We start from the raw sequence: 19652 nt of genomic DNA on the forward strand, positions 1-19652 counted from the left end.
ATGTCATTGTGTGCCCTACGAGGTATAAATGTGTAAGAGGGATATAGCGCTACCACGATGGGATCGTAACGATATGACACAAGGTGTAGAGACATTATCACCTGTACAATCTCCCTAAATTTCAGCCGCTTCCAATTTACAGTTTTCTTTTTGTTTAAAAAAAAAAAAAGCACCCTGGACAGCAAATACCCCAAGAAAAGCTATTGATTTGTGTCACTGGGATGCTTTTTTGCCCCAGCCAATGGAGTGTATTGAGGTTAACAAAAAGTTCCGTGGGAAGCAGATTTAAGGAGACTTCTTTGGACACTCACTACACACGTGGTTTTTGGGGGGAACATTTTACCACCCTGAAATATGTTGGAATTTATCTTGAGGAGGTGCAGACTTCCTCAGCCTGGTCCCCAGGCCATGCTGGCTGGGAATGATGGGAATTGCAGTCCAACACATCTGGAAGGCACCAGCTTGGGGACGTTGGGGGTAGCAAAATGTCCCTTTTAATGCCATCTATATTAGTCACCACCCCCACACCTCTTGGCAACGAAGTCAGACATTAACTGTGCATTGCTTGAAGAATAACTTCATTTTCTGTGCCGTGAATCGACTGCCAACCCATTTTGTTGGATGATCTCAAGTTTTAATAGTGTAAGAGCAGAAGATGAAAAGAAAACCCTCCACCTTTATTTGCTTTTTTTCCTACACTGTGCATGATTTCCCAAAGGAGCAAAATGATATTCTGCTGCTGTCATCTCAAACTGCATTCTTGCACATGGATTCATGCCAGATGTATGCTGCGCCTTCAGCAAACAAGGAACCCTTCTCTGTGATGGTTTTTTTTAATTACTGGAAGGAAATAAGTTTCATCTACTCCTGTATTAAGGGTTCATTGCTAATAAAGGGCATATAAACTCTTTTATTATCACATTGACAGTCAAGCAGATGATGTGGCAGGTTGTCCCTGGCCCAAAGCCAGGAATGTTAAGTGTACATTATAAGCCAGGGCACAAATCTCAATGCATATTAGTGCAAGAGGTGTAGATAAAAGCAATTCATGGCACAGTCCTATGCATTTTTTGACAGAGAGCCAACAATGCGATGTGGCTGCCAAAAAGGCATATGCTATTTTGGGCTGCATTAATAGAAGCATAGTTTCCAAATTCCATGAAGTACTAGTTCCCCTCTACTCAGCATTGGTTAGGCCTCATCTGGAGTACTGTGTCCAGTTCTGGGCACCACATTTTAAGAAGGATGCAGACAAGCTGGAGAGGGTTCAGAGGAGGGCAGCGAAGATGATCAGGGGACTGGAAACAAAGCCTGATGAGGAAAGACCGAAAGAACTGGGCATGTTTAGCCTTGAGATTAGAAGACTGAGGGAGATAGGACAGCACTCTTCAAGTCCTTGAAAGGTTGTCCCAGAGAGAAAGGCCAGGATCTCTTCTCCATCATCCCAGAATGCAGGACATGGAAGAATGGGCTCAAGTGACAGGAAGTCAGGAAAAACTTCCTGTTAGAGCAATACGACAAAGGAGCCGATTCCCTGGGGAGGTAGTGTGCTCTCCCACACCGGAGGCATTCAAGACGAGGCTGGACAGCCATCTGTCAGGGATGCTTTGACTTGAATTCCTGCACTGAGCAGGGGGTTGGACTCGATGGTCTTGTAGGCCCCTTCCAACCCTACTATTCTATGATTCTATGAGAAAAGTCTTACAATTCCCAGCATTCCCCGGCCAGCTATAAAGAATTTTAATATTAAAACAGGGCTGCAACCTTTAGTTGATGAATGGTGCAATCCTACACTCAGAAGCAATTCTCACTGCATGCGGTAAGTGTGCATTGGTTTACAGCGGGGGGGGGGGCAAATCTGGTGCCCTTGCCATCTCAGTCCAGACTTCCGGGGGTTGCCAAATGGCCACAGCACCCTTGTTTCATGGTTTCCTCGAACCGCATAGTTTTTCCCCCATTCTAAAAAACTTAAATGCCTTTCCTAAGGCTTAGCTATTGGCAGTAAGAACTTTAAGCTCAAATAGGCTGGTAATTTTGACCCCGCCCCTTTTGTCTTTGCCACCGCCCACCAATGGAATGCGGCCCCCAAGAGCTTCTCCAAAACTGAACTTGGCCCTCAGGCTGAGAGCGGTTCAACGCCCTGGGATTACGGACTAATCCGCTGACTTGATTAAGCCTGTTCGATCTATGCAAAGGTTTCTGCCACTTAATCAAGGCAACAGATATAATTTTAATAAAAAATTTTTAAAGCGAACAAGGACTTAAGTGTTAGATGTTCATCATAATTATGACGAAGCTTACTTGAAGAGTAGAGGAGCCAAGGGTGCAATTTGAAGACAGAAATTTTCATTTTAAGACAAAAAAGGTCTTACAGTCTTATGCACAATTAAACAAAAAAAAGTCCTACAATCCTATGCATGTTTAAGCAGACAAAAGTCCTACAGTCTGCATGTTTAGGCTGAAAAAAACCTACAACTCCCAGCATGCCCCAACTAGCATGAGTCCCTCTAAATATGCATAGGCTTGTACCCCAGAAGAGTTACACGGCCTTCTAGAGATACATACACACGATTCTTGTTTTTGTCTTTTATGTTTTTCTTGCCTAAATCCACCCTTGCTTGGCCTGTCCTTCCAGAGGAGTCAGCAGCGTGGTCCGTCGGTGCATTCATAAAGTCACCAGGCGAGAATACGCCGTGAAAATTATCGACATCACAGCTGGGAACCTGTCTCCGCAAGAAATACAGGAGCTGAGGGAAGCCACTCTGAAAGAAATAGACATCCTTCGGAAGGTGTCCGGGCATCCAAACGTTAGTAAGTCAGACTTCGCTTCCAGAACATTCCAGCTGCACTGCGGAAGCTATGAATCTATGGGGCGAAAGAACCTGAGATGGTTTGTCGTGATGTGCAGGGTTTAGCTCAAACGGTTTGCTGCTGATGGTGCCCTCTCGCCATCAGATGGTGCTGATGGTGAAAGAACAAGATGGTGCCCTCTCGCCATCCCATCACTGCCCGTGGAAGCTTATTTCAACACTGGCGACAGGATAATTTTTGTCCACCAGCCTGAGGCAGCCGGCTAGTTTAGGGGGCTCACGACTGGTTATGCGCCATACACAGTTCTGTCGTCCAATAGGAAGGAACAGAGGATCTGCCACTGCTGCTCTCCAGCCTCTGCCGCCGGAGGCAGTCACCTCACTGCGCTTTATGGTAGGGCTGGCCCTGATTATGTACTATTTACTTTGAACCTAGAGACATAGAGCCAGTGTGGCGTGGTGTTGCAGCTGTTGGACTGGGAGCCAGGAGATTCAGGTTCTAGTCCCCACTCAGCCACGGGAGCTCACGGGTGACTTTGGGCCAGCCACAGACTCTCAGCTCAACCTACCTCACAGGGTGGTTGTTGTGAGGATAAAATGGAGAGAAGGAGGATAATGTAAGCTGCCTTGGGTTCCTTGCAAGGGGAAAAAAAGGCGGGATATAAATGCAATAAATAATAATAAATAGATGTCGAGTTCTTGCTTGTCGACTTAGTTGTGACAATTCCATAAGGACTGTTTTTCTATAGACAAATGGGGAGAAATGTGTCACATGTCAAGTGGCAAAATCTGCTGCGGCTCTTCAAAAACCTGAGGGAAATTCTCCCCCAAACCGAGACCAGTTCTCTGTGTGCATGCTGTAGGTTGTAAACAAATGTGTGGAACCAGGCCCGCCTTCCCCAACCCAGTGCCCTCCAGATGTGTTGGGCTACAACACCCATCATTCTCACCCAGCATGGCCATTTGCCATGTTGGCTGGGAATGATGGGAGTTTAGTTGTGTGTTGAGGTTTAGTTTTATGCTGGTGTTGTTGGGTTTGTAAAGAATGTTTGGGGCTGTTGCTGTTTTAATTGTTTGTTATTACTGCATCAGTTTTTATTATGTGAGTTTTATTGTTGTAAGCCACCTTGAGAGGGCTCCTGACCTGAAAGGTGGCCAAGAAATATTTTAAGTAAGTTTTAAAAAGAAAAAGTCCAACGCATCTGGAGGGCACCAGGGTGGGCTGAACTAGGCCTTCTCTTTTCTTCAAGTCGTGTCTGGCATTTTCAGGGCGATCCTAGTGACCTTTATGCATAAGTACTGCGCTCAGTGGGACTTGCTCCCGGGTAAGTGTGCTCAGGATCGTAGCCTTTCCCTTGTTATGAGCTTTGGATTAAACACTGAACTGACAGAAGTGGAGTCAGGCTTCTCGGTTACACAACTGAGCAACTGAACTTTGGTTCAGGAGACAAGCGAGTTGTCTTACGATATATCAAGCACTCTAGAAACCTAAACCAGTTTAAATGCCATCATTTGCCCTCCAAGAAATCCTGGCAACTGCAATTCTGCGAGGAGATTTGGGACTTCTAAGAGAGAGAATTCTTAGCATCCATAAAATTACAATTCATAGGTGTCTTCTGTCAAACCCATGGTAGTTGTTCTTTCTATCTATCTATCTATCTATCTATCTATCTATCTATCTATCTATCTATCTATCTATCTATCTATCATATTTCTATACTACCCAATAGCTGAAGCTCTCTTTAATACCACTTAAAGAAGATTTAATATCCGTTTATATCTGTAGTGTGGATGTGACCTCAGAGATGAATACATCTGAAGAGATAGTATGAATTAAATCGCTGAATCATTAAGGGCCAAATCCTATGCATGTTTAGATAGGAGAAAAAGTCCTAACATACTGGCTGGGGAATGCTGGGAATTGTAGGACTTATTTCTGTGTAAACATGATCCTGGAAGCTATTAACTTCCATTTTACTTTGCAAGGATACAGTTTGCAATGGAGGTAGTAGTTTCTTAATGGCATTGAGGTGTCGTTTGATGTGGTACCAAATGCTTCATACAAATTGAAAATACCATGGCAGAAATATTCTGGCAAATCTAGGCATGTGTAGACTCACGAAATGAGAAGGGCGGACTTAAAGGTATTTTGTTCAAATGTAGAACAAGGGACAGACATGAGATGAGGTGGAGAGAAAGAGAGAGATCAGGGTGGGCAGACTTTTAGCTTTCATGATCTGCTTTTAACCGAACCCCGAGATCCAGCAACTGGAGTCAGGTGCAAAATTCCAGAGTAGGGAGACTTGGAATTTATGTATTACATTTCTATCCTGCCTTTTCCTTTCTCAAGGAAACTGAGGCACTTACATGGTCCCCCTCCTCTCCATTTTATCCTCACAACAACCCCGTCAGGTAGGTTAGGCTGAGAGTCAGGGACTGGCCCCAAATCACCCAACGAGTTTCATGGCCGAGTGGGGACTTGAATCCGGGTCTCCTGAGTCCAGTCCCCAAACCCTTAATCACTATACCACACTGGCTCTTATCCTGAATTAAGGAACAGGGTGCCTTTTTGCTTTCAGTATCAGAACTGAGTTCACAGTTCTCTCTCACACAAAAATAAATTCCAATTTTCTTCATTTTAGCAGCCTAATTTAGGGAACTGGGGCTGGGCTGGGGGGAATCTTAGTGTTGTTGCTATTGTTAGACAATTGGGAGTCAGTAACCATGATAATCGATCACAAATCACCGAAGATCTACCAGCAGATTGCTGAACGATAGTTCTCAGGGTCCTTTGATTGAGGGTCATAGTGGCCAAACAGTGTGGTTTGAAGCTGGTTTACACCTGTGGTGTAAACATGCCCTCAGGCATCTTGTGTGTTGGACTCCAACTTTGACTGCCCATTTGGAAGTGTGTTTCCAAGACACATGTGTGCGCACAAGTGAATGTAGCTGGGTGTGGATTTTTTAGTTCATTTTCCCATCAGAAATTCTTTGTTCTGCTTCCCAGCCCCATTCACAGTGGAAGTCTCTCTTCTCTGCAACCTGCCGGATTCTCATTTGATCCTCTGCTCCAAATACAGCCCCTGTTCTCTTCCTCCTCCTCCTCCTCCAAGTATCATGTTTTCAATTTGCTGATGAATCAGCGTTACTGTAGGGTGCAGGTTACAGCATAAGGAGGCAGGTTGTGTGCTTTGGGGAAAAGGTTTTCCCTGTTCCTGCTAGCTTCCTGGCAGGGGCCTTGGTAGGCCTAGGTCCACGGGGCCAAACCCCCAAATGGATTTCCCAGATCCCCAGATGTATTCTCCATAGCCTGGTTTGGGATGATCCGAGGCAGGGTGCAAATTAATTGAAGAATTTATTTCATTTGAGATGATTTGGGTAAGAAAGGAATCCGCTGGCTTTAACTCTGGTGACCTTGAAATAAATCCTAGTCATTAGTCCTACATTTGCATGTATCAGTATAAATCTACGTATGCAAATGTTACACAAATTTGTGTCCTGAGCCTTGAGTCTTTTAAGTGCCTAGGAACACCCTTGCTTCCTGGTATGGAGAGATGTAGCTAGCAAATTTCTGGGGGCTGTTTGTCATTCCTGCCCTGATTCCAGGAAGCTTTTCCCAGCAAGGGGTTGACAGGGCCTGGCCTTCGAAGCGTGCAAAACCTTCTTGGGCAAGTGCAGCGTCAATCAGCCAAGCGCAATATATCAGTCAGTTCCAGGGTCAGATCTACGAAGGGCCAAGATTCGGGGGTGGCGTTTCAGCATTTGGAAATGGCATTAATTTCTCAGTCCTGTAATTGACTATTTTGTTATAGTTTGTGGAGGAGGAGCCGTTGGGGTTTTCTGCCATGGTCCCCAAACTCTTTGGGGCAACCTGGGAGTGCTTCCAGGTGAGACTTTTATTGTGCCTTTGCCCTGCCTCATTCATGGAGTTTTATGAAATTTCGACATTCCGGACGTTGTCGTCTTCCGCTCATTGCTTCTTCCGTCTTTTTTTTTGCTGTGGAAAACACACTAAGGAAGGAAAGATGGAACTGCTGCACAAGGCCTCCCGGTTGATCGTGCTTGGATCAGAAATACTGACCAGAAACGACACCAGCGTAATTGTCGTCTCTGTCCCACCCTGGAGCCCCAGGGAATGGGAATTTACAGCACAATCCTATTCATGTCTTCTTTGGAGTCCAGTGGGACTTACTCGCCAGTAAGTGTGCATCAGTCGTGTCGTGGGATCCGGGGACGCAGCACTAGGACTTTTTTATTAGCAGGGACGCTGACGTCACCTGCCACCCCCCTCAGACTTCCCTGTTCCCCCTGAGCTCAGCTCCAATCCTCACAGTTGTTGTTGTTCAGTCGTTCAGTCGCGCCCGACTCTTCATGACCCCATGGACCACAGCACGCCAGGCCTTCCTGTCCTGCGCTCTCTCCCGGAGCGTGCTCAAGTCCATATTCATTGCATCGGTGATGCTATCTAGCCATCTCACCCTCTGCCGTCCCCTTCTCATTTTGCCTTCAGTCTTTCCCAGCATCAGGGTCTTTTCCAGGGAGTTTTCTCTTCGCATTAGTTGGCCAGAATATTTGAGCTTCAGCTTCAGTATCTGTCCTTCCAATGAGCACTCAGGGTTGATTTCCTTTAGGATGGACTGATTTGACCTCCTTGCAGTCCAGGGGACTCGTAAGAGTCTTCTCCAGCACCACAGTTCGAAAGCATCGATTCTTCGGCGCTCAGCCTTCCTTATAGTCCAGCTCTCACAGCCATACGTTGCTACTGGGAAAACCATAGCTTTGATTAGACGGACCTTTGTCAGCAAGGTGATGTCTCTGCTTCTTACTGTGCTGTCTAGGTTGGCCATAGCTTTCCTCCCAAGGAGCAAGCGTCTTTTAATTTCATAGCTGGGGATAAATTCATTTCCGCAGCAACAATATATTTTCCCCTGTTGTACTGCAAAGCCTTTCAGGGTGGCTTCGGAAATGAAGACCCATTGGCTTTCCAAAAGACTTGCTCCTGGTGATGTGGACGGCTAGAACTGATTTGTTGATGTGGATCAATGGAGCTGCCCGCATTTCTGGACTCTCCTTGGGGGCGCGGCTAGGGAGACTGTCACGAGGAGCAGTCACTAGGGGGACTGTCCACTTCCAAATCAACCGCTGCTGTGCACACAACAGGTTGCAGCTGTAGTCAGGAAATAGAGAATTATGCTCTGGGGGTGCTTTCGCAAGATCTCTTAGCCTTGAATAGCTAATGTCCGTTAGCCAGCAGGCTGTAGTCGCCTTGGTGTAAAGGGGCGAATTTTTAAAAACATGCCTTTCCAGTTTTTTAAAAGCACCATGGTAAAATATGTCTTCAACGATGATGGTATGTACTCCAATGTGCAATATGCGTTTACAACAGGCAGCCTCCCTTCCAATATGCAATAAATGGAGTTCGTATTACTCCCACCTGTTTCTGGGGGTGTAAATCCATGTTTTTTCCTGCGCCTTGCTCACGAGTGTACACATATCGGCACTCTCGAACATGTGAATAGGATGGTTCTGTCCCGTGCCTGCATGCCGTGGAATGGCTGGGAATGATGGGAGTTGTAGTCCCAACATATCTGGAGGGCACCAGGTTGGGGAAAGTTGGAGCAGAGAATCCTGGACTTAAAAGGGACCAGTGGCCTGTCTCAGTATAAGCAGTGGTACCACTAGGGTTGGACCTCCAAAGACCACCTGGAGAACGGCAGGTGATGGCGGCTTCAGGGCAGCCAAAGCAAACTCCGTGTTATTTTTGCAGTCGTGAAGATGCTAGGATTGAAGTGACTTTAACATGCAAAACTGCACATGGTCTGAGTGTGTGTTCTTTTTCTAAATCAGGGTTTGTGGACAGTTTTGTTCTAGCATATTAGGAAAGTAGAAGGACTTGCAGAGCATGGAATGGCAGTATGCGAAGGAGACAAATTTTAGTGGTCTAATGCGCGTGGCTGTCTAAAGCCTGCCCCCCCCCCCGATCATAAGATCATTAAGTGCAGGATTTGAACATTGCCAAGCTGCACCACTCCCTCTGTTGATCTTGTGCGGATCCTGGGCTTGGAAGTTTCCAGCTAGCGTTCCCAGGGCACCATGAAGGGAAGGCCAAATACTTAAAAGTGGCGAAGGTTTTGTAGTGCAGCTGTGGGTCCACTCTCTGGCGCCCTCCTGCACCTGTTCAGTTCTCAGGCCCAGTCTCCTTCATGTCTGCGGGGGCACTGGGTGGCTGCAACATGATGCTAAGATGTCTCCTTTTCTTTCCAGTCCAGCTGAAGGACAGCTTTGAATCTCACACCTTCTTCTTCCTGGTCTTTGACTTGTGAGTACCAATGTTTTGTCCGTGCTCTGGAGGCTTCCCAGGCTGGGCAGCTGCCATGTGTTCTGTGTGGGGTTGCCGTTGGGAACAGTTTGGACACTTCAGCCCACGATGATGCAGCCACTTGCCTATCGGCGAGCTTGACTGGATCGCCTTGCTGGATTAGGCCAAAGGTCTATCAAAGCGAGCAGCCTGCTTCTCACAGTGGCTACCCAGAAGCCTCCATGGAGCCTGCAAGCAGCACATGAGAAGGCAAGAGCCCTTCTGTGCTACTGCTGCCCAGAAACTGGTATTTAGAGGTAGTTTGCCTCTTGCTCTGGAGGTTCTATTTAGCTAGTCATCCATAGACAACTCCTCCTCCTCTACGAATTTGTCTGATCTCCTTTGAAAGGCATCTAGGGCAGCCTTCCCTAATCAGCATCGTTCAGATGTGTTGGATTAAAGCTCCCATAATCCCTCACCAGGGAATGACGGGAGTTGTAGTCCAACACATCTGGAGGCAGCCAGGTTGGGGAAGACTGGTGTAGGAAAAGTACAGAATTTGCTTGCCAGAAGATGCAGTGGTGGCCACCAACTTGGTCCGTTTTGAAGGGGGATTTGGCAAGCCCATGACTTACTGTGGCTACTAGTCACAATTACTGGTTTCTTGTAAGCTGCTCTCTAGGAGCCTTTTCACTGAAGGGCAGGAAACAAATGCAGTTCAGTGTAGGCAAGTGTAAAGAGGTGCATTTTGGGGCAAAAAATCCCAACTCCAAGTATAATCTGATGGGATCTGAGCTAGTGGTGACCGACCAACAAAGAGATCTTGGGGTTGTGGTGAACGGCTTGATTAAAATGTCAGCCCAGTGTGCGGCTGCTGTGAAAAAGGCAAACTCCATGTTAGGCATAATTAGAAAAGGAATTGAGAATAAAACTGCCAATATCATACTGCCCCTATACAAATCTATGGTGCGACCACACTTGGAATACTGTGTACAGTTCTGGTTACCACACCTAAAAAACGGTATCGTAGAGCTGGAAAAAGTGCAGAAAAGGGCAACTAAAACAATCAAGGGGCTGGAACATCTCCCCTATGAGGGAAGGTTACAATCTCTGGGATTGTTTAGCTTGGAAAAAAGGCAAGGAAGAGGAGACATGACAGAGGTGTACACAATTATCCCTGGTGGGGAGAACGTGGATAGGAAGAGGTTTTTCTCCCTCTCTCATAATGCTAGAACCCAACAGGGTCATCCCATGAAGGAGATTGGTGAGAGATTCAAGACAGATCAAAGAAAGGACTTCTTAGCGCGGGACAGAATTAAACCACAAAATTCACTTCCACAAGATGTAGTGATGGCCACCATCTTGGATGGCTTTAAAGGGGATTGGGCAAATTCCTGGAGGAGAAGGCTATCGATGGCTACTAATCCCAATCGCTCTATGCTACCTCCACTGTCAGAGGCAGTATGGCTATGTACGCCAGTTGCTGGGGAACATGGGCGGGAGGGTGCTGCTGCATTCATGTCCTGCTTGTGGGTTTCCCATGGGCAGCTGGTTGGCCACTGCATGAACAGAATTCAGGTCCAGATGGACCCTGGTCTGATTCAGCAGGGCTCTTCTGATGTTCTTAAATGCATTGAATAAATAAATTGTCGTGATGGATTAATGGAACATCCTTGTAGAATGGCAGTCTACACCGGATGAACTGGGGAACATGAGCAGGAGGGTGCTAAATTGCGCTCGTGTCCTTCCCATTGGGACATCTGGTTGGCCCCTGTGCGAACCGAATGCTGGACTAGATGGGCTTTGGATTGGATCCACTGGGCTCTTCTTCATGTTCTTCCCTCCAGCCGTGCACGGAACGCTAGCATCTGTGCTATTTGGTCTGAGCATTTGGTGAGGTCCCTGCTGGGCTCCTTGGCCTTCTCCTCGCCCCCCCGCCCCCGCAGTCCAGGCGGGAGGGAGAGGCCTGGTCCAGCTGTCCGGCCTCCTTGCTTCTGTGTCGTGGGGCATGCTCAGATTTCCCCGTAACCTTTGCTAAGGTCTCTGCTGTCGTAGATCCTCGGGAGTCTATTTTTATGCTTCCCGGACTTGTGTAATCGCTGGGGGCGTGTCTGCATTAAACTGCTCTTTAGGCCTCCAGGGCTCCTAGGGAAGGGCAAAGATGTGGCAGACCCAAAAGGCTGTTTCAGTCAGCCCGTTTGAAGGAAGCTGCCCTTTCCTCCTGAACGGAATACCTTGGGGGATGGAAACAGACTCCTCAGAAGCCTGAAAGGCAGACATCCCAACCTGGTGCCTTCCAGTTGTGTTGGACTACAACTCCCATGTAGTCCAACACAAGAGGGGGAGGCGGAGTTGTTCCACCAGCCTGCCGGAAAGCTATTTTTTTTCCTCTTCCCTTCCCATCCCATCCCTTTTCCTTGTGTGTTGTGTCTTTTTGGATTCCAGGCCGGTGGGCAGCAACTATCTTGTTTTATTGATTATATGTAATCAATAAAAGGCTCTGGGAGCCTTTTTGGCTGAAGAGTGGGATAAAACTACTTTAAATACATACATTTAATTACTCAAAGGAGGCTGTGTGCCGTGTCTCTGCATGAATGCCTGCTGTGGCTTTCCATCAGCCTCCACTAGCAGGTAGAGAACTTCCACTGCATCTGCTTTGGGTGTAGCCAGATCATTCAAACACTCCCAATGCAGAAACGGAGGTTCCCTGTTGTGGTGCCGGGCTGTTCTCCTTCCCACTTAGGAGGCACACCTAGAACAGTGACTCATTCAGAAACCCCAAGGGGTGCCTCATAGACTCATAGGGTTGGAAGGGGCCTACAAGACCATCAAGTCCAACCCTCTGCTCAATGCAGGAAGCCTGATTCCCAGGCAGTCTCCCATCCAAGTCCTTACACTAGAAGTGAGCTGGATCCTTCTTTTGGGAATCACTGGGAACGCAGAGAGTGCTTAACTTTGGCTGGGTTGTCCCCACCATGTCCATTGAAGTTCTCCTGTTACCTTTCCGTTTTCCACATGTATCTTCTGATAAAAAGATATTCAGATTCTCAAGAATGCCTTTAAAAGGTATCCTGAGCGATGGAATTCCTGCTTGGCTCTTGTCCAGCCTCTGAGATCTTGCTATACTCAATCTGTATTTCCAAACTGATCTCCTAAGTGATGAGGACTAGAGGCATTAAAAACCAACAACAACAACTGAGATTTGCAGGATGTCAGGAAAGTATACATTGGAAGTTTTAGGAGTGCTGCTTGATCCGTGAAGGTTGCAAGCCCCTGAGTTGTCCAGAGTCAGAGCTGCTATTCCTTTCCTGTTGTCCTCATTTTATTTTTAATGGATGTTTTCCTACCTCTCTGAACAGAATGAAGAGAGGGGAGCTCTTTGATTACCTCACAGAGAAGGTGACCTTAAGTGAGAAGGAAACCAGGTGAGGGATTTTGGGCCCCTTCAGTTTCAGCCCCCTATAGGTGCAAAATGGGGGCAATGATACTGGCCTACCCTGCAGGGCTGATGTAAGGGTCAACAAGATGACATAGGTCACGCCTGTCCCCTTTTGGATAGCCCCACCCCCTTCCTCTGTACAGCCCCATCCCGATTTTCGTTTCTTGGTCATGCTAGCGTGTCACAAAATGTTGGGTGGTGGGTGCCCTAGAGCAGGGGTGTTGAAACTTTTTCAGCCCTAGGGCTGAATTCAATTTTGGAGAAGCTCATGGGGGCCACATTCCAGTGGTGGGCGGGGCCAAAGGCAAAAGGGGAGGGGCCAAGATACCAAATGTACCAGCCTATTGTAGCTTAAAGGCGTTACTGCCAGTAGCTAAACCTTAGGAGAGGCATGTCAGCCTTTCAGAAAAGGGAACAAACTGCACAAATGCTGGGAAACCACCAAACAATTGGTGGTTGGGGGAAAGGGGGTGGGGGTGGGGGAAGGGGAAGGGGCATGGCCATCCCTGGAATCCCAGAGGGCCAGATTTGGCCCATGGGCCTAAGATTCCTCACCCTGGTTCTAGAGAGAGATAATAGATGTAACGGTGATTCTGGGGGAGCCAATTTGCTTTAACGCACCTTCCCCCAGCCCGGTGCCTCCCAGATATGTTGGATTGCAACTCCCAACACCTCTGGAGGGCACCAGGTTGTGCATAGCTGTGGTAAAGACAAGAGCCTGGCATTGTTTAAATGGAGACTCCCAGGGACCAGCTCTAGGGATTTCTGCATGCAGAACCAGTGTTCTTCCACTGAGCTGGCGTGATCGTCTCCTTGCCAGGCCTGCCCCTCTTGCAGGGGCGTTGCTAGGTTCTTAAAAGATCCGGGGCACAGGCCCATAACACAAATTTGTGCATATGTATATATCCGAGCCTAAGTGCATGTCTAATGTGTGTGTGTGTGTTTGTGTGTGCATGCGGTGTGCTTGTGTGTATGTATAGATTACATAAGAAGTGTGCACTGACCCCCCCACCCCACTTCAACTCAGACCCTGATCCAGCGTTTTGGAAAACATCCTGCTTCTGCTCGGTATAATTTGTAGTCGGACCACTTCAGCTCAGCACCAAACCTGAGTCAAGGTTTGGAAAAATGAGTCTTTATGCTTCCTGTTGACTACCATGGGAAATTAGAAAAAAAAAACTCTTAACTTTTTCTCTTGGTCAGAACTGGATGATAATTTCAGGCATAGACAACAACCCCCCCAGAAGGGGATACACCTGCCCAATGTCAGAAAAATAGGTGCAGGGTTTATATTTTGATTTTCTTTTAAAGGGAACTGCCAATAGCATTTTTTATTCCTTGGAAGAAGTGGATAAGAATTTCAGGATTCATTGCCCCATCAGAGGAAGTCATGTCTGCCAAATTTCAGAATGATAGCCACAAGGGTTTTTGTGCAAGGGTGGCCTTGACATTTTGAGGTCTCCAAAAGAGGACATACTTATCTCCCTATGTTCCTTGTGGACCATTGTTCGGAAAATTACAGACAGCCTGCAGTTGTCCCTAAGTAAGAAACCAGCAAAGTTTCAGAAGGATAGGTGCAGCAGTTCATGTGGAAGGGGAGTTCTATTTGTATGAAAATGCACAGGTCATTAGAGGTGTCCCCCAGGCAAGAAACCTGAACAGTTTCTGAAGGATATTTGTTGTTGTTGTTCAGTCGTTCAGTCGCGTCCGACTCGTCGTGACCCCATGGACCATAGCACGCCAGGCCTTCCTGTCCTGCGCTCTCTCCCGGAGCATGCTCAAGTTCATATTCATTGCATCCGTGATGCTATCTAGCCATCTCATCCTCTGCCGTCCCCTTCTCCTTTTGCCTTCAGTCTTTCCCAGCATCAGGGTCTTTTCCAGAGAGTTTTCTCTTCGCATTAGGTGGCCAAAATATTTGAGCTTCAGCTTCAGTATCTGTCCTTCCAATGTGCATTCTAATTTAGAATGACTAGAATTTATTTACATTTCACCAATGTTAGCAGCAGGGAAACGTGGGTGGAAAGGTGCTATTGCACTCATGTCCTGCTTGTGGGTTTCCTATGGGCAGCTGCTTGGCCACTGTGTGAAGAGAATGCTGGGCTAGATGGACATTGGTCTGATGCAGCACAGCTCTTCCTATGTTCTTAAATATAGAGTGCCTCTGAACATGTGAAGAATGTTTTTCTTTCATCACTGGGCACTTACATTTTCCCCCTACCAATTCTATTCCCTTCCATGCAACCATCCCTCCTCATCCTATCATCCTCCAGCAACTCTTCATCAAAACAGATGTCTTGTTTTGTGCAACTCTCCTCTACCTCCTCCTTGTTACGCACAAGCTCTCATTGCATCTTCCTCCCCATAACGTCATTTGTGCCATGACATTTGTGTCACCAGGATTCAGCCAATGAGTCTGTTTTCAAAACTAGGGCTAAGTAATGGAGAAACTCTGAGCGTGTATTAAGTGCCTTTCCCTCACCACTGAAGCTAGAGTTCATGCACACACACACCCCACCCACAAACGACAAAACATGCATGGGACTGAGCTGAAAGGGTAGTCACTTCATTAGACAGAATTGGGTAGGCACTGTATTGAGCCTGCTGTACCATGCTCACAACTCAGGACTTATTTCTGAGTAAACATGCAGAACATCAAGGTGCAGACCTCCCTGGAAAGGGAACTTGTACTGGAATCCTATGCGCACTTTCCTGAGGGTAAGCCTCATTAAACATAATGGGACTTCTCAGTAGCATACATAGGATTGCATAAATTAGCAATATTTATCTCCCCTCCGCTTAAAAAACAAACCAAAACCTCATATTTTTTATTAAAGCTTTCTGTTCAGAGGAACATCGGAAGCTGCCTTATGCCGAGTCAGACCCTGGGTCCATCTAGCGCAGAACTGTTGACACTGACTGGCAGCAGCGGCTCTCCGGGGTTTCAGGCAGGATGCTTTCCCAGCCCTACCTGGAGCTGCCGGGATCGAACCTGGGACCTCCTGCAGGCCAAGCAGGGGCTCTGCCACTGAGCTACGGCCCTTCCTGTTGCTGGATAATGGCAGCTGACAAACAGAACAGCCCCAGATGTGTCTCTCTGCAACCATGTGAACCCACTCTTCTCAAAGGCTTGAGTGAGAAGGAGAGAAACCAACCCTCTTGTCTGTTTGTATAAAGTCAGATACAGTTCAGAGCTTCTCTTGCCCACCGGAGAGAATTCTCTGTAAGAATTCCCCAAGATATGCCCTGGGTGGAATAAAGAAGAGAAAGAATGAAAGAACAGGATAGGGGAGGGAAGAAGAAAAGAAGAATGGTGTTTGGGGATGTGCGCAGGGGTGGGGAGTAGAGAGAATTCCCTAAGCCAAGTGGCTCCTTTCAGAGAGGAATTTAAGAGGCTGTGCAGGGTTTGTAAGGATTGCGCATACTTAAATTAACTTTTTGAGGTGAGGTGGCTGAGGGCTTTTTCTAACTTTTTTAAAACTGTAGAACCTACTTAAAAGCCCCAGCAGTTTCTTGATCATGACGTAACATAGTCCTAACCCTCCCTTTGGGATTATTTGAGTCTTACAGCTATTTAGGAGAAATTAAAGTGGAGGGGGAGAAAGAAGTTTGTGGAGGCTGATTGGATCCTTTGCTGTACTGAAGCTATTAAACTTTTGCAGAAGCCAAAGATTCCAGTTTGGGGCAGTAAAATCAGATGCTGTGTGAAATACCAGTATTTCACATGGAGCTCTTTCTTTCCCTTCCTTCTCCCTCTTCAAAATTTCATTGCAGGCAAGCTCCCAACAGTGGGCATGTAAGAGCAGAAAAGAAAAGTAGGGGGAGAGAGGTTTTTAGCACCTCAAAAAAACAAAAAAAAAAACCCTTCACCAGAGATTAGCGATAGTGACCTCCTCATGGTCACCTTAAACACTTTCTGATTAGGATCTCTAATCCCCTCGGGGGCTTGACAGTTTTTACTTTTTGTTTTAGACTTTGAGAAAAAGAAACTTTGCACATGGCTAGCGCAAAAGCCACTGGACCCAACTGTCTGAAATTTGGTAGGTTCAGTGTGCTCCGTAGGGCCTGCCAAGTCTCCAAATTCCATGAATGTATGCGGAAGCACAAAAAAATATAGCTCTTTGCTTTGACACATTTTCTTGAAAATAGCAAATTTTACCTGTGTTTAGCACAAAGCCCACTGGACCTAACTGCCTGAAATTTGGAATATTCACTCAGCTGCATGGGGGCTACCAAGTCTCCAAATTTCCTATATTTATCTTACAAACCCAAAACGTTATGGCCATTTTTGTTTTCCAATGCAAGTCAATGGGAAAATGTAAAAAAAATGGCAATTAGGACAGCTCAAAAAGATCCGGGGCCTGTGCCCAGGTGGCCTCCCTAACGATGCCCCTGACCTCTTGTCTCATCTGGTGGGATGGTCTTGTTGAGCTGCCAGGGCTGCCCTGTTCTCTCCCTGCAGAAAGATCATGCGCGCCCTCCTGGGAGTGATTCAGTACCTCCATTCCAAGAACATTGTCCACCGAGACCTCAAGCCGGAGAACATCCTCCTGGACGACAACATGAACATCAAGCTGACCGACTTCGGCTTCTCGTGCCAGCTGCAGCAAGGAGAAACGCTCAAAGGTGGCCTGGCTGGATTGCTGCAGGGACCAGGAGATGGAGGCAGCATTGCCCTCCAGATCTAGGGACCCGGGTGTTGCGGTATCCTGGGTTGGACTATTGGGCCATTTAACTCTGTATTGCCCTTACCAGCGGCAGGCAGAAGGTTGATCGGGAATTGCTAGTCAAGCCTTCCACAAGCTGGGTCCCTCCAGATGTGGACTACAACTTCCATCATCCTCTTCCAGCCTCCCCAAACTGGCACCCCCCAGATGTATTGGATTGCAACTCCCATTATCCTCTGCTAGCATGCTGACAGGGGATGATGGGATTTGCAGTCCAACACATCTGGAGGGTGCCAGGTTGGGGAACACTGTTCTAGCAGATCTCTGGGTGATTTGCAATAGATCACCAAAGATTTCCGGCTCCCAATAATTCAAGAGTCGCCAAAAAAAAAGCCATTCCCCCCTGCTCCTAAATTAGGCTGCTAAAATCAAGAAAGCTTGTGGGGGTGGAGAAACGGGAATAGATTTGTGTGTCATTGTCGGCCCTATCTGAAGATCCTGTTGGGGATTGAACCAGGGACCTTGACCTTCTGCATGCAAAACATGCAGAATGAGCTACAGCCTTTTCCCTGAAAAATAAAGTAAGATTCTAGCCCTCATGGTTCTGAATTAAGGGTTAATTGAAGTAAGAACATGGGAAGCTGCCTTATACCGAGTCAGAGCCTTGGTCCATCTAGCCCAGTATTGTTGACACTGATTGTCAGCAGCAGCTCCCCAGAGTTTCAGGCAGGGTTTTTTTCCAGCCCTACCTGGAGATGCTGCCAGGGATCGAACCTGGGACTTTTTACATGCAAAGTATGTGCTCTTTTGCTGAGCTATGGACTACCTGATCCAGCTGGGCATAGAGACCCACAATCATATTCTCCAAGTCTCCAGAATCTGTCTGAAAAGGGTCCTGCAACTCGCTGAGAGCCTAAAGGATAAAGCAAGATTTACTTCTAGAAAGAAAGAAAGAAAGAAAGAAAGAAAGAAAGAAAGAAAGAAAAGTTCTTTAAAAATTTAAGTCCAACTCTGATTGCTTTTTCTTGCAGAGATCTGTGGAACTCCTGGCTACTTAGCTCCGGAAATACTCGAATGTTCCATGGATCCGGACCATCCCGGTTACGGAAAGGAAGTTGACATGTAAGCAGAATCGTCTGGCAACAGATGTCTCAGCATGGAGGGGGGGCAGAAATGGAATTATTTGGAGTGACCCAACATAATATTCGTATTTCTCATCCATTCTTGGATGTTTTCGATGTTAATTCATCGATGAATAATGATGATGAGTAATTCATCGCCGAAATGGTCATTACCAACATTTGCAATGCTCAGTTCTTTAGTATATGTAGTAGTTATGCCAACCAGCTGTGTTGGACTGCGACTCCCAGGATTCCTAGCAGCATGGCCATATGCTATATGTGAACAAGGCCCCCTCCCTGGGCCCCCTCCCTCAGGGAGTCTGCCTTCTCACCGCCATTGTCACCAGCCGCTCTTGCCCCTCATGGTCCGTCTCCTCGTTGCTGCCGCTCGCTCGCTGGACAGGCAGGGAGCCAGGCGGCTGCGGCATCTCCTCCCCCCCCCCCGCCTGGACCAGAGCAGGAGGCAGGGGCACAAGCAGGCTGCCAAGGGGAGGAGGAGGAAGAACTCCAGGGGGCTCTGTCACTGGGCCCCTGCTGGGGTGTGGGCCCGGGCAGGTGCCCACCCAGTCCCGGCCTTGGAGCCAGTGCTGGGAGTGATCCACCCCGCTTCCATCAGCCTCGCTCGTCTGCATGCAATTTCTTCTCACCTCTGGCTACCAGGCTGCTATAAGATACACAGTAAGGAGGCAAATTGCAGGTTAATTTGGTGTGTGCAAACTGCGTTTAGAAATAGTTACTTTTCAAAATAATTGACAGACGTACAAATGTCAAAAAGCAAGAAAGAGAAAATGCCGGCCACGTGGTTTCTTTTCAGGTGGAGCACGGGAGTCATCATGTACACCCTGCTGGCCGGATCCCCCCCGTTCTGGCACCGGAAGCAGATGCTGATGCTGCGGATGATCATGAACGGAGATTACAAGTTCAGCTCGCCAGAGTGGGACGACCAGTCGGACACAGTCAAAGACCTGGTGGGTGGCGTTTCAGCCCGGGAGGCTCGCAAGGTCCCCTGGGCCTCGAGAGGAGAGTGCAGCACTGTGCAGGGCAGAAAAGGGCAAAGGCCACGATCCTCTATGACAGAAGGGCGACCGTGGTAGACAGGGCTGCAAAGTGATGAATGGATTGGAGGAAATGGATAGAGAAATAGCGTGGTGTAGTGTTTTCAGTGTTAGACCAAGACTCGGGAGACCCAGGTTCAAGTCCCCACTCTGCCATGAACCTTACTGGGTGACTTTGGGCCAGTCACGGACTCTCGGCCTGACCTACCTCACAAGGTTACTGTGAGAGTAAAATGGAGAGGAGGAGGACCATGTAAGCTGC

The 19652-nt window shown here is 47.5% G+C and overlaps 1 protein-coding gene across 7 annotated transcripts in view; it reads left to right on the forward strand.

Annotated features, from left to right (window-relative positions):
* The window catches only part of PHKG1 (phosphorylase kinase catalytic subunit gamma 1), a 37415-nt gene that overhangs the window by 3046 nt on the left and 14717 nt on the right, over positions 1-19652 (forward strand). For 6 of the 7 annotated variants that reach the window (XM_084822781.1, XM_084822783.1, XM_084822778.1 and 3 more), the window contains 6 exons: positions 2636-2811; positions 9075-9129; positions 12468-12533; positions 17010-17173; positions 18246-18336; positions 19150-19303. In XM_084822781.1, coding sequence (XP_084678907.1) covers positions 2636-2811; positions 9075-9129; positions 12468-12533; positions 17010-17173; positions 18246-18336; positions 19150-19303 — 706 coding nt within the window. The remainder of the gene's footprint in view (positions 1-2635; positions 2812-9074; positions 9130-12467; positions 12534-17009; positions 17174-18245; positions 18337-19149; positions 19304-19652) is intronic. The other variant, XM_084822784.1, reaches the window with a different exon arrangement.

Source organism: Heloderma suspectum, chromosome 16 (genome assembly GCF_057233095.1).
Source record: "Heloderma suspectum isolate Gila_16-S chromosome 16, 16-S_ref, whole genome shotgun sequence".
In the NCBI taxonomy this organism is placed as follows: domain Eukaryota; kingdom Metazoa; phylum Chordata; class Lepidosauria; order Squamata; family Helodermatidae; genus Heloderma; species Heloderma suspectum.